Raw genomic sequence first — 14,562 nt, forward strand, 5'->3', positions numbered from 1 at the left:
TTCTCATCTTCTAGGGTTGATGTCTCAAGCTTGTCCATGGCTTGCAGGTTCTTCTTCTCAAGATATGCATCGTGCAAGAACAAGGTTGTTTCTTGACAAATGTCGAGAACAACATTTTGAACGCTCGATAGGAGGTTGTGATGGTGGTTCTTTGGAGTGCAATTCAAAGGTCTTGCCAGAATCTTTTTGAACGAAATGAAGATCATCATGTTCTAGAATAGACTCAGGGGACTCATGAAGGAGAACCGCCATTACTTCCTCTATCGGCGTATTATCAGGGAGGATGCCTGTTAAGGTTTTCTCATAATCGGTATGAGGATCATCCCTGAATTTAGGAGCGTAACCCGGAGCTTGAATTTCTTTGGAATCCGGCAATGGCTCCAGGGAGGACTCTTTAGTCAGAACCGAAGATGTTGAAGGCTCAGGTTCAAGCTTGGCAAAAGAGGGTTCCTCCCTTCCTGACACAAATGCCTCTGGATAGGGTTCAACATACTGCCCGACAAAGGAGGTATTTTTCGATATGCGATCGAGAATTTCCTTGCCTTCGGTGGGAGTTTTGTGCATGAATGACGCTCCAGCAGTTATGTCAAGGTAGAATGCAGACTCCCTATCTAAACCTGTATGAAAATGTTGCAATAGCACGTAATCGGGTATAGACAGGGTTGAGCTAGACTGAACTAAATTAGTGAATCTAGACCAGGCTGTACCAATCGATTCTTTATTTATCTGCCGGAAACTCAGAATTTCTACACGAAGAGTAGTAATACGGGTTACAGGGAAGAATGCGAGGCATAACCTATCTTGCAATTTCTCCCAGTCACTGTTTACACACCCAACGGTAGATGTGTACCATTGTTTCGCTCTCTCATGAAGAGAGAACGGAAACAATTTCCACCGAACAGTCTCTTTCTTCATGCCTCGAATCTTAAGGCACGAGCAAAGCAGTTCGAATTCCCGCAGATGATGGTAGGGGTTTTCCTGGCCTAAACCAGAGAAAGATTTCTCCCTAGCCATACTGATGAATTCAGGACGTATTTCATAGCTAGGTGTTAAAATAGGTTCCGATGAAGGAGGTGGCTCGTAAAATTCACCCCGAGGAGCAGATAATTGGAAGATAGATAGTGGCTCCATGGATGAGAAAACTTTTACAGGAATACTTCTCTGGGGTAGCGGGGGTGAAGGTAGAAGAAAGAAAAATAAAAAGGATATGAGGATGAATAAGGTTCGGAGATAAACAGCAACCGTTCCCCGGCAACGGCGCCAGAAATGCTTGTTGGTATTTCTTACGATCACAGATAAAATCCGCAAGCGCATGGATATACCGAAGTAGCACTTCCCCTACGGAGTATTCTAAGGGTATCGAATCCAAGGGAATGTGTGTGATTATCTCTTCCTCCGGTTCATCCAAGGACACAAGATAAATATGGGCAAAGGGTAGAGAGGATTTCCTTATGAGAAACAGTGCCTAAGGAAAGCTTAAGTTTAATCCTAACACGATACTTCATGCACTGGCAACCCGCTGTTTACTAGATGTCGCTCTACTACGTACCCGAATAGGGAGGACTTAAGTGCTTTTGAGGGTTGTCACCACCTCTACACCCACCTCTAACGTACTGTGGGATACACAGCAACCACTGGCAATTAATTACCCTAACACCGCCACGCAATTAACTACTACTCTAGCACTGGCCAAGCACTAAAGCAAACACTATATAATTAATGGACTATAGTGAACAATGATCCCGTATGCTAATTAGGAACTAACCAAGAATAATTCTCACTAAGCAAATCTTAATTAGTCAGAATGATATGTCTATTGAAGCAGAGTAATTACCAAAGTACAAGAATAAAGAGAGGATTACCGACAACTCCGGGATTCCTCCGACTTCTTCTACTTCACTCTCTCCCTATTATAAGTATACTATAGAACATGTAAAGAAGCTAAAGCATACTTAGAGCCTCTTGTAATTCAGCTCTACATCTTGGTGAGAGAGGAGAGGGGTATTTATAGTGTGGAGCTTGCTTGGGTGTGTGGAGATCCTCCATGGAATCCTATGAGCATCTTCACTCTCCTCATGCCAAGTGTCCATTTGGATGACGGTTGGAGCGCCGGAAACGGTCATAACCACCATCAGGAGAGCGTTATCTACCGAACTGGACTTGGGCCGGGGCGAACGGCCTTTGCCAGGGTTCGGCCGAACTCAGGGGTTCGGCCGAACCCGGGGTGGCTCTGTTCGCTCCAGTTTTCGTCCTGGACACTCATTTTGGGCCCCTCAATTCATTGGTATGAATGTTTGGCCAATTTGGAGGTGTTTAATTGGGTTTCTGGGTCCAAAACTCCATAAGTTCGGATACGAGTTTGATTCTCATCCTCCTTCATTTATATTTCCTCTCAACTTTGGTAGTTTGTCACCTGCATATGAATATACACTAACACTCGTGGAAATTGTTAGAAATAAGCCCTACCACTATGTTGGATGTTCCATGTTTATGGTCTTATGCAGGTATTGACGGCGTTAATTTGGTACTTAACAGCCGTCAACAATATTCCCATGGGATTAAATAAATATGATATCTTGGAATACTTCCGGGTGAAATGCTACAACGCTATATCCTAGCGCTTGCGGATTATATCTGTAACCATAAAGAATACCAAGTAATATTTTGAGCATCATTGCTACGAATTATATTTCTAGTAAAGTTGTTAAGAAATATCATCAACCACCTCATAGTGACTTCGCTTCACTAGTACTCCATTCCTTCCCTCCTCTGCTTCTTTTCTCTTCCTCACCGACACTCCATCCTCTTCTTCACAGGCACTCAATGCATTCCGCCCGTCAATCCTGTGCCTCTTCCCTCAATATATACCCAAGGCAGCTTCATTCCATTGACACGGGCAGGCGTCTTTGACCTCCAACAAGTGCTTGACAACAGCAGCTGCAATCTCCTCCAAGTGTCTACAACATGTCATGGAACAAGTATTCGAGTGGACATCATTTTTATTTTTTCAAATCGATCCAATTCCCATGCACATACGTAGCATGGTCCCATCTCTCTTCTCTAATACCCTCTCAAACATTCGCTGCAGGGGCTGGTGGTGGCACTTCGACAGGGTGCTAGAGTTGGAGAGCCAAAAAAGGCAGTTGGAGAACCAAAACTGGCAGTTGGAGCAACAAAACTCTAGACTGTCCAGTGAGAAGCGTGACCTGGAGAGCAGGGTGAGGAGGTTGGGTTATGAAAACACCAATCTATTAGAAGAGAAGATGAGGGTTGCTCATGAGTCCTCAAGAAAGGTCTCCGCACTGGAGTACCGGGTGCGGGAGTTAGAGCACCAAAACACCAAACTGTCCAGTGAGCTGGTGAAGCAACGGGAGAACACGAGGAAGGCGGGTCAGCTGTTCATGAATGCTGCCGATACGTACCAACAAGTAGCAGAGAAGCAAATTAGGACAAAGGAAGAGGAATTGGCAAACACGAGGAAGGCAGGCCTCCTGTTAATGAACGCTGCTGATACGTACCAAGAAGTAGCAAGGAAGCAAATTAAAGCAAAGGTGGAGGACCTAGAGGATGCGAGGAAGGCGGTTTTGGTGGTCATGAATGCTGCCGATACATACCAACTAGAAGCGGAGAAGAAAATTAAGGATAAGGTGGAGGAATTGAGGGTCCTTGGGGTCCAGAAGGCAGAAATGGATGCGAGGGCTGCATCTTTGGAATCAGGGCTTAAGACAGCTCTAGCGAAGAATCAGGAATTGGAGGCTGAGTGTGATAAGGTGATGATTGAAAATAATATGCTTTGGTTGGAGGTTGAGAGGCTCATGATGGAATTGAGGGTAATGGCACACAAGAAAGAGGCAGCTGCAAATGCATTTGGTGCTGAAAAGGCAGAAACTATGAAGGAATTGAAAGACCATGAGATGAATGTGGAGGAAATTACGACTAGCATGGATTTGATGAAGGGTGAAAATGATAAGATTCAGTTGGAGATCTTGACAGCAGGCAGAAACATTGCTTGCTTGAATTAGATGTGTTAGTAGAGGCAAAATCAAGAAGGAATCCGGGGACATGAAGGGGGAATTGAAGGAAATCAAGGATGCAGATTTCATGAAGGTTGAAAATGAAAGCGTTGGTTAGAGGTTTTCACTGCAGAACAAAAACATAGTCTGCCAGGAGCAGAAGTTGAGAGGCTCAAGGAGAATATTTGGATGATATATTTTCTTGAAACATGTATATCTCTCTGGATCGTCCAGAAGCTAGGGTGGCCCTTTTGGTGCGACCTGTTTCTATCCACTTGAAAACAATAAAATAAATTGCTGCTTTGGAATGGGTTTACAATTTTTAGAAATAAACTGTAAATGTGAGATTCCTTATCGTAATACATGGAGCAAATTTATCTTTTCAATTATATATGCATGGTTCTCTCACTTGGGTAGTATAAATACATGCATATTATACCTGGTGAGGATTGGTGTCCTGGTCTATTGATAGAAGGTCATGATCGGCAAAAGCATGGACATCAAACAAAACAGCACACGAGGATTTTATACACGTTTGGGCTCTCCTCGGATCGGGAGTAATGCCCTGTCTTTGCTGTTGTTGAGTAGGACTACATCTTCACACCGATTGATCATTGTGCGCACAAACGTCTTATTGGTTACTATATATTTCCTCCATCTCGTAATAAGTTTATTTTTAATTTCCTTCATTTGTCCCAAAATAAAAGTTCATTTTTAGAGTAATCGTGGCATCGGAGTTTGTGAAAGTATATTGGAGTTTGTGAAAATAGAGAATAATTGTATTGTGAGTAGATAAAGTGAGAAATAGTTGTATTGGAATTTGATAAAGTAAGGATATTCTGGTCGTTTTGTTTTGTATTGGTGTACGTGTTAAAGATAGGTGAAAATGAACTTACTTTGAGATAGAGGTAATGTTCGTGTTTTCTTACTTCAGGGGAATTATTCCGGAACTTTCGAGGCTCTTTAATCAAACACGGTAAAGGGGAGCCCCATATATGCATATGCACCATTAGTCTCTGAGCTCTACTTAAAATTCTTGGTAAGACTGTGTGGGTTACGTCAAAGGGCCTGTTCGGTAGAGATTTTCTGCAGCTGTACAGCCGTAGCAGCTACAGTATATAACAGTAGAAATTACACTGCTTGTACCGTTGAGGCAGTGCAGCTATCGCCGCAGCCAGCTGCAGCGTCCAGCTAACGAACAGACCCAAAATTTGTACCAGTCGATCGACCACAGACTGTGATTATCGTGACAGGGGATCTCTAGATATTGTGTACCTGACTAGGTAGAGGTCTGAGTATCTCCTGAAGCCGAATCATCATAGATGTCGAGTTATGCTCCAAAGTGCCGAGGACTCTCTCTTGGCATTTTGAGCAATAGTTTAAAGATGATATTTTTCACATGTGATGCCTTGGTTTTCGTCATTGTACCTTTTCTCTCTAGCAAATGTGCCATCAGATATATAAATACTGTGAGCCTTCTTTTAACATTGTTTCTGTCAACCTTACTAATGCATCTTGTTACAGATATGTATCGGCAGCTCTGGCTGAGATCACTTGTAAACTTTTTAGGTATGTTAGCAATTTCATGTTGTAAATAAAATGAGTAAGTAAGATCATGAACCAAATCATGCATCTTACAAGTCGCAATAACAGTGCTGATTTTGAACCATCTTTGGAAATCTGCTATCGTTGTCACTTCTTCCCCTAGACTTCACGTATAACAATGCTCCACCTTCTCTTCTATCATCACAGTCATCTTACCAAGTAATATGTGCTTCCTTGGAAATCGTTGCCACTGCTACTGCGTTGGTCTAGCTTCCTCCCTGGATACCTCCCTGGGCACCCAACTGAAGTCCGACATGAATATGAACCCAAGCCCGCACAGGACTCCGCCGTCCGCATTCCATTCTCCTCCGCATCGCTGTAGTCTAACTCGATTTATTCAGCACTGTTAGAATTAATCTTGTTATTTTGCATATTTGTGTGAGTCAGTCGTGTATAGGATTAGTTTGTGCTAGCTGTGTACGTGCTCTTTATCTCAACACATGGCTTAGTGGCCAAGGGAGGCAGCCATGATGTGAGTGTTTGTGTGACCAGGTGCTTGGTCAATTTGTGGCGAGTGCTTAGCAGCAAATCAGCCGATGCATGTGTTAGTTAGTTTGATCAGTCTTGCATGCACACGTTAGCTTGGAGTTGTGGCCAAGTTAAGTGAATGGTTCATGGCTAGAAGAGTGGATCAGATAACTCATGCATGTAGTGGTTAGTGGTGATCTGCATGTAGGGAGATGTGCTTTGCATGTAGAAAAGGTGATTAGTGGGCACGGGAGAGTTGGGCCGAGTCGTGCGGCCGGCTGAACCTGTGCATGTGTGCGTGTGTTTATTTAAACCATGTAATCAGAGGTGTGATTAGTGTGTGAGGTGAATACAAGTGCAAGTGCAGGTGCTGGTGTGCCGCATCGAGTAGTTTTTGTGTGTGCAAGCTCTTCTTGTCCTTGTGCAGTGTGTGTGTTTCTATCATCCACTGAGTGAAATTTCCAACAAGCACATCGCTCTGCTCGTGGTGGTCCTTTTCCAAAACAGCCTATGACACATATACTAACACATTTAAAGTTACACCTGCACAATCAGTACCGCTGCCCCACGGTGCATGCTCGATAGCCACATGTGAATGCATGTTAATTCACATATCTTTCATGCACGAGGATCTCCAAGACTGAAGCAGGTCCATACATGCAATTTGGTCATCCTCCGTTTTTCTCTGTGCCTCTGCTCGGTAGGGCGCTCGCACCATACATACGCGTATGACATGCATCCATAAATATCATCCATGCCTCCTCACCCATCAGGGTCACAGCCCTTAGGCATTCACAGTGCGTCTACGTGTCGTTCGCATTCGACCTTCCACGTAAGAGATTCGCCTCCACGTTCGCTTTGGTCGTGACCAAATGGAGTACACGCAGCCAAAATGAGCCATGGGTTCTTCACTCGGATCGAGGACGCGTGGCACGAGGATGGATGAGCACGAGCGCGCTACCACATTGTGGAGATTAGGCTCCTAAATCGCCGATGGACGGAGGAGGAGATGAGGGCCGGTGAAGGGAGGAGAAAGCCTCGCCGCCTACTGGAGAAGAGACAACGGAAGGTGGAGCTAGTGGCGGTAGGCTGGCCGGCGGCGAGGCCACTCCACCGTGCCGCCACCAAGTCCCACCTCGGAGTCCTCCGCCGCCGAGGCCCACCGCCAGATCTGCGTCGTCCTGCTCCATGCCACCAAGATCCGCACCGTCCCTCTTGTAGTCCTCACGCCGGCGAGCTCGTCGACGCACCGGCCAGGGAAGAAGGGGCGCCGGCCTTGGAAGGAGGAGAGGGGAGCCGCCGCCGAGATCATCATTGTCCCCTACTCTAAGCCGCCGAGGCCGTCGTCTCGCTCTATACAAGCCGCTGCTCGTTGTTGTCAACCACCCGTGCAGCAGCAACAGCTCGATGGCGGCTGTCTCAACCCATCTGCCAGGGGGAGGAGGAGCGGCGGAGATGGGGAGGGAGAGCAGCGCCGCCTTGCCCCGCCCACCTCGTTCTACGCTGCTAGGGAGCCGAGCGCCATGGTGGCCTGCAGAGGAGAAGAGATGGGGACGGCGAGGACTAGTGCGACCTCGATTCGTCGGCCGGAGGAGCTCAATTTACTGTAGCTCGCTTAATCCACCGCGTGCCGAGGGAGGAGACGAGAGCAGGGCGGCCGGCGTGAGAAGAGAGGCGCTGGGGAAGATACGAGAGCCGGATCTCTAGCGTGAGGAGAGGAGAGGGAGAGGCCGAGAGGATACGAGAGAGAGAGGGTGAGGGAAGTCTTATATTTTTTTTCTAGATTTTAGGGTGTTAAGTGTAAAATTTGGACCTACAGATAAATTAAAAAAAATACGAGAACTGAAAATAAAATGTTAGGGGCTGAAATATAAAATTGAAGCCACTCCTAAAGTCACTTGCACAGTGAGGAACCCAGATTTTGGACCCGTAGCCTTACCCTACATGGCACCCTCAGGCTCCTCAAATATGTGGGACGCACCGTGAATACCCTTATGTTCACCATTCATGACCCCATCTTCAATAGCCCTGCACGTACGCCACATGGTGCCACGCTCGTCGGTTGTGCCCTGCCGCTACAGTCTCCTTGTCACCATAGATCCGCGATCACCATGGGCGTCGAGCATGCCATCCATGGATCTATCACTCCGATCTCTCTGGTTGTTTTCAGCCACGCTCGGCCTCGTCTTTCGGCCACGTTCCATCGTAGCAGGTCTAATCATAGGTGAGGTCGTCGACCCCGAAACTTCCTTGTTGTCACCATCAATCTCATTGCCATGACTTGTGATTTCCTGTCAATGCACGACCCCACCTCAATTTTCCTCCTTCGCATGTCTTCTTGATCTGAGGATGAAACCTTTGGCTCTGATATCACTTGTTATAAAAGTTAGTTGATATAGCGGAACAACAACTAACCTTCTTAATAGCTTCATGTATTCATCACCCAAGACATGCCAGATGACGATATAGAAACACACGATATTTGTTAACGAGGTTAGCCAAAACCTAATCCTAGGAGCTCTGGTTATGGGCGTTCCTCCCCAATAAATATAGCACCTTAGCTGCTACGGGTACATGGCCTCGCAGTCATCATCTCCCTGCATGTTTATCCTACGTACATTGTAACCTACATGGTTATATTGTGATGCCCCCCTCTCTATTTAAGAAAGATTTTTGGGTTATAGAGTGCGACTCTAACTATACCCCTACCACCTATTACAACTCTAAATCCATCCGTAACCAAATAGATCTAGTATATTCGATAGTTATTCTAACAATACGAACCAATAGTCTTTTTAGTCTTCTTTTTTGAAATAGAATGTTAACATGTCATATGGGTTGAATAGAGATAATTGAATTGAGGGAATAAAAGCAAGGTACTTTGGAGCAATCTAAAGCGCTAAATTTTGATCTAATAGATAAAATTTATTGACTTGATGTGGTGCAATGAAAACAAAGGAAAATAGCTTTAATTGCATCCACTGGAGATGAACTTTATACATATACATATATAGGATATCCAAAAAGATTGATAGATGCAAGGATTTCCATTTTGCCTTTCTTTAAAAGAAAGGGAGGTACTAGCTACTTAGCTAGTACAATACCTTGGGTGGAATATAATCATTATGGCTTTGAATTCTTGCAATCGAAGCAATAAGAATAATGCGATCGAGCTGTGTCGCGGAATGTTTACAAAATAAAATAAAAGAAAAGAAAAAAAATGTGCCAGCATCAAAATAGCAAAACATTTGATGCCATGCGATTGCAGTCATTGATGAACGATCGATATATCTCTGCTGATTTAATTTTTTCCATTGAGAATTGATTTGTTTCTTTCTTCCTTCTGCATATATTGTTTTTTTTTGCTGGTGATTTTTCTCCTTTGTTGAATTATTACTAGCACTCCTCTGTTCTTGTTTAATTTTCTTTGTACAAAACAAAACGTATATTCACTCATCACTCTTCCCCATCGACACTCCATCCCTTTGCTGAACCCACACTCCTTCTCTTCTCTCCCTTGATTCTTCCCTCTTCTTCAAGGGAGTCATGGATACTTCATCCTCTAGTTCTCCTTCTCTTGTATATATTTTCACGAGATGCAACTTCTGCAGAGGAAGGAAAACATTCTGCATCCTTCGGCGGATGCACAGCAAGACAGCGAGGCGTCTTCCACCTGCACCTTTGTGACAACAGCGACCGACCATGTCGTCGTTGAGCGCACCGTGGTTTGCGGGTGGGCAAAGACAACATCTTTTTTTCCTTCTGCGCTGTGTGGTGGTCATATCTCTCTCCACTAGCTCCTCGCATTACTTTTATGGTGATCTCGGAAGGTTGCCAACAAATACGTTGCACGATCTATTTACTACCATTATACAAATCATATGATTTTAATTTTGTGTCGGATCTATTTGGTTAACAAAATTTATTTTCTGTGGAAAGGTTAATAAATTTTATTTGTCGTTCAACATAAATAAAAATTAGTGATACAAAATTATATAGAATCTGTTGCAATATTCCATCCATAGCTATCTATTTTCTTAATTTAATTGTTTAATTTTTGGAATGAGTAAGTACTGATTTTTATTCATATGGTACTCTCAGTTTAGTTTGTCTTGGCTTAATTCAGAGATTTATGACTAACAATTATGTACTGAGTGTAGTTTGGTGTCTTGTTTATAGCTTTTGAATCATTTTGTTATTCTGAATTCTGTATGTAACAACTATGGAGTTGTACTTGTATTTAGCCTAGAATCTCAAGTATAGTTTTTCCATGATGTCACAATTCTGTGACTGGTATTAATAAGTACTGGGCTGTACTCTGTTTGAAGTTTCAATTATGATTTTTCTTATGATTTAATAATTCAGAAATTTATAATTAGTCATTACCTATTTGTTATTGTATTGAAGTCTTAACTGACATTATTAAGAAATTAGGAAATTAATAATTAAAAAATTAATAATAAGGAAATTTAAAATTAACAAGTATCAAAGCTATACTAAATATATTTAATGATGCTTAAGTTCAAATTGACAGGTACAGAGTAGTATTCGTGGTATTATATTTTGAATCTTGTATTTCTTCAAAATTGACTAACATGGATTTTTGTTTTATTTTAATCTGATTTAGCTGATATCGCGTGTTTATTTTCTTCGGAATTTCAGTTAGCATGTATTATTTTTTTCTATATCATTCTAATTCTACCTCATAGCCAGTGGAAGGCCATATTATTTTTCCTTTGTCCTAATTAATGTTAGAAATTTTCCTAATTAATGCTAGAATTTCGCATAGGCCTAAATTTTTTTTAAAAGAATATACTCCCTCCATCTTATAATAATTGCATTTCTACCATTAAATTTTATGAAAAAATATTATATTTCTAATGAGGTGGGATCCAACAAATTAATTAGATGAAGATTGTATTGCCTCAACCTTTATTTTAATAAAGTTCTATTATAAGATTATTGTGGTAATTTGTGTATGTTGCTAATCTGCGATTCAATTATTCTCTAACCCCATACCTTTTAGCAAATGATACCAGGAAAAACAACTCTGCCTACATGTGCCCGAGTAATTAATTAATAACCTACTCTCTCCGGTTTCATAATTCTTAACATATTGGACAATGACACATTCTCCAAAATATATATTTCACTTTGTTTTCTATTATAATATATACAATAAATTAAAAAAAGTTTACTTTATTGTAGTACTTTGTAAAATAAATAAATAAATATATATATGATGTTTTAATTCTTTTAAACTAAATAGTTTTAAAGTTATTGATAGTCAAAGTTATAAAAGTTTGATTTTAAGCTTGTTCAAAACCTTGTCCAAAACGTCGATAAATAAATATGTAACCGGAGGGAGTACCATCTTTGCATGTGCTCGTGCTTGACTAATTCCGGTATACCACGTACTCCTACAGTGACATTAGTATATTAAAAGAAACTCCTTGCTCTTTCTCTTACTACACTGCAGCTAAAAATGCTACTGAATTTTTAAAAGTAAAATGGCATGCAATCAAGCTATATAAAAGGGAAAATTTGTAAATGGAGATATTCACAAGAGAAAAATATAATTGCGTGCTTCGTCCATCATGGGTGAACGTCTGAGATTATATGCAAATGTGAACATGACACCACGGCATGGTTGCTTAGGTGCTTTCAATAGCAATTCCGAATATTCATATGGGTATGGCCGTATATGAGCGTTCAACCCAAATATTGCGTATGGTTATATACTTATATTCTTACATGCAGTAAACACAAATACCTTTGAATTATGTTCTGCACATGATTATTTAATTTCTGTGGAAAAGATTCTTACAACATCTATAGACACCGGTATGATTAGACTTACCATCATGATGATACGATCCACGTAACCAATGACTAGACATTTCTGGTTAATATGGAGCTCGCAAAAAGTATCAAATTAGTATAGGTATAGTTATATTGATAGATTCTACTAGCAGTATTAGCCAGTACAAATGGCCTCAACGGTTGATTTATTAGTTTTATTACCAGTAGTTATTTATGATGATAGTATAAATATATATGATCTATTCGATTCTAATGCCCCTCTAAAACATATGCGCAGAGATCTTCACAAATGACAAGGTGAGGACCCTATCACACCAAGTCTCCACACTTGGGGACAGAGTGTGGGAGTTGGAGCACAAAAATACCCGGCTGCTTGGCGAGAAGGGTAAACTGGAGCAGCAATTGGAGGAGACGAAGGTGGCGGTTCAGGCCATCTCAAGCGAGAAGGAAGAGGTGGAGAGGAGCTTGAAGGGTGAAAATGATAAGCTCCGGTTGGAGGTTTTGACGGCAGAGGACAAATTAGATGCAGTAGAGATTGAGAAGCTCCAGAAGGAATTAGATGCATTGGCGGAGGTAAAAGAGGTAGCTGCAAAGGCATTTGATGATGAGAAAGCAAAAATGATGATGGAATCTGTGGATCTTAAGAGTAGGATAGAGGAAATCCAGGGCAACATGGATATGATTGAGAGTGAAAATGATAAGCTTCGGTCAGAAGCTTTGATTGCAGAGCAGAAACTAAACATATGTGAAGCAGAGATTGAGAGGCTTAAGATGGAATTGGGTGGATTGACAGAAGCGAAGGAAGCAGCTGCAAAAGCATTTGACACTCAAAATGAAGAAATCACAAAGGATCTAGAGGATCTTAAGACAAAGTTGGAGGAAATCAAAACAAATAAGGATCTAGTGGAAAGTGAAAATGGTAAGCTTCGGTAGGAGCTTTTGTCAGCAGAGGAGAAATACAGCCAGTCTGAAGCAGAGATTAAGTATCTTAAGCAGGTAATGGGAGCAGTGGTGGAGGCGAAGGAGGCAGCTGCAAAGGCATTTGCTGCTGAGAAGGAAGACATCATGAAAGAATCAGACAATCTTAAGAGGAAAGTTACGGAAATTCAGGATAGCAAGGTTTTGGTGGAGAGTGAGAATGATGAGCTTCGGTAAGAGATTTTAACTATGAAGCAGAAACATGGTCAATTTGAACTAGAGGTTACTAGCCTCAAGAAGGAGCTGGGAGCACTACAGGAGGCAAAGGAGACCACTACAAAGGCGTTTGAGGTTGAGAAGGCAGAAATCCTAAAGGAATTGGAGGATCTTAGGAGGAAGGTGGAGGAAATCCAAACCAACAAGGATTTAGTGGAGGGAGAAAATGATAAACTTCGGTTGGATGTTTTGACTGCACAACAGAAACAAAGCATATTAGAAGTAGAGGCTAACAATCTCAAGATGGAATTGGGTGCATTGGTGGAGGCAAAGGAGGCGACTACAAAGGCATTCGACGCTGAGAAAGCAAAAATAATGAAGGAATTGGAGGATGTTAAGAGGAAGATGGAGGAAATCCAGGTCAAGAAGGATTTGGTGGAGGGTGAAAAGGATAAGCTTCGGTTGGAGATATTAACAGTAGAGTAGAAACATAGCATGTCTGAATTGGAGGTTAAAAGGCTCAAGATGGAACTTGGTGCATTGGTAGAGGCAAATGGGATAGCTGTGAAGTCATTTGATGCCGAGAAGGCAAAATTCATCAGGGAAATGGGGGACCTCAAGAGGAAGATTGAGGAAATCCAGGTCAGCAAGGAAGCTTCTGAGGAAGTAGGGCGCAACAAGAATGCAGAGGCTGATAGGCTGAGGGCTGAGTTGGTGAAGATCCATGTTTCTTTATCACAACTACAAGCATCCTATAATGAACTTGATGCTAAGCATTCGCTCCTGAGTGACGAGAAGAATTCAGTCCAGAAAGCATTAGATGTTGAGAAAGTTGAAGCATGTAAGCTGAAGTCAAAATTTGAGGAACTTGAGAATTATAAGGCTGAAGTCAAAATTTGAGGAACTTGAGAATTATAAGGCTGAAAAGGATGAAGAGACTAGGAAACTGAAGGCGGCATTGGAGGAAAAGAAAAGTGAGATTGATGTCCTCAGCAAGGACAATGAGCTGCTGCATCTCGCAGTTGCTGAGGCACAGGAGAAGAATAAGGGCAGCATTTTATCATGCTTATCACCATGCGGCTCCAAATAATTAGGTTGGGAATGTGTTGCATTAATAATGTAATGGTGATCAGTTAATACTATGCAATGAAATAAAACTTTCACTTCCTTTGTTATATGTGATATGCTATAATGCTAATGTTCAATTGATTAGTCAGATACATTTCGTGATGTCTCTACACTGTTAGCACTTTGGTAAACTGGCCACCTTAACAATTATTACTCAACAAAGTGTTGCTCCTTTTAGCAATGGCCCTAATGGGCTTGATTCTACAGAGTAGTATAGCCAGAGTCCACTTGCCATTCTTATGCATGTTTCAATTTTATTTAGCATATTATTCTTTGTTTTACAGAAGAAAATTACTCTACCCATAAAAAATTTACTCATGTGCAAATTTTACGTATGCCAGGGGTGGACCTAGGTTTTCCTTGAGGCCTAAGCCAGCCCATGCCATATTTG

General features: G+C 42.0%; 1 protein-coding gene and 1 pseudogene across 1 annotated transcript; both read left to right on the top strand.

The window, feature by feature from the left end:
- Positions 1-2,872: 2,872 nt before the first annotated feature.
- On the top strand, positions 2,873-4,381 carry LOC4335031 (uncharacterized). Its single transcript, XM_026024669.2, has 2 exons — positions 2,873-2,978; positions 3,089-4,381. Exons 1-2 carry the CDS (start codon positions 2,965-2,967, stop codon positions 4,020-4,022), a joined length of 948 nt encoding a protein of 315 aa, XP_025880454.1. The 5' UTR covers positions 2,873-2,964; the 3' UTR covers positions 4,023-4,381.
- Positions 4,382-9,698: 5,317 nt separating this feature from the next.
- Positions 9,699-14,205, top strand: LOC4335032 (golgin IMH1-like; annotated as a pseudogene).
- Positions 14,206-14,562: the final 357 nt, after the last annotated feature.

Source organism: Oryza sativa, chromosome 4 (genome assembly GCF_034140825.1).
Source record: "Oryza sativa Japonica Group chromosome 4, ASM3414082v1".
Lineage (NCBI taxonomy): Eukaryota > Viridiplantae > Streptophyta > Magnoliopsida > Poales > Poaceae > Oryza > Oryza sativa.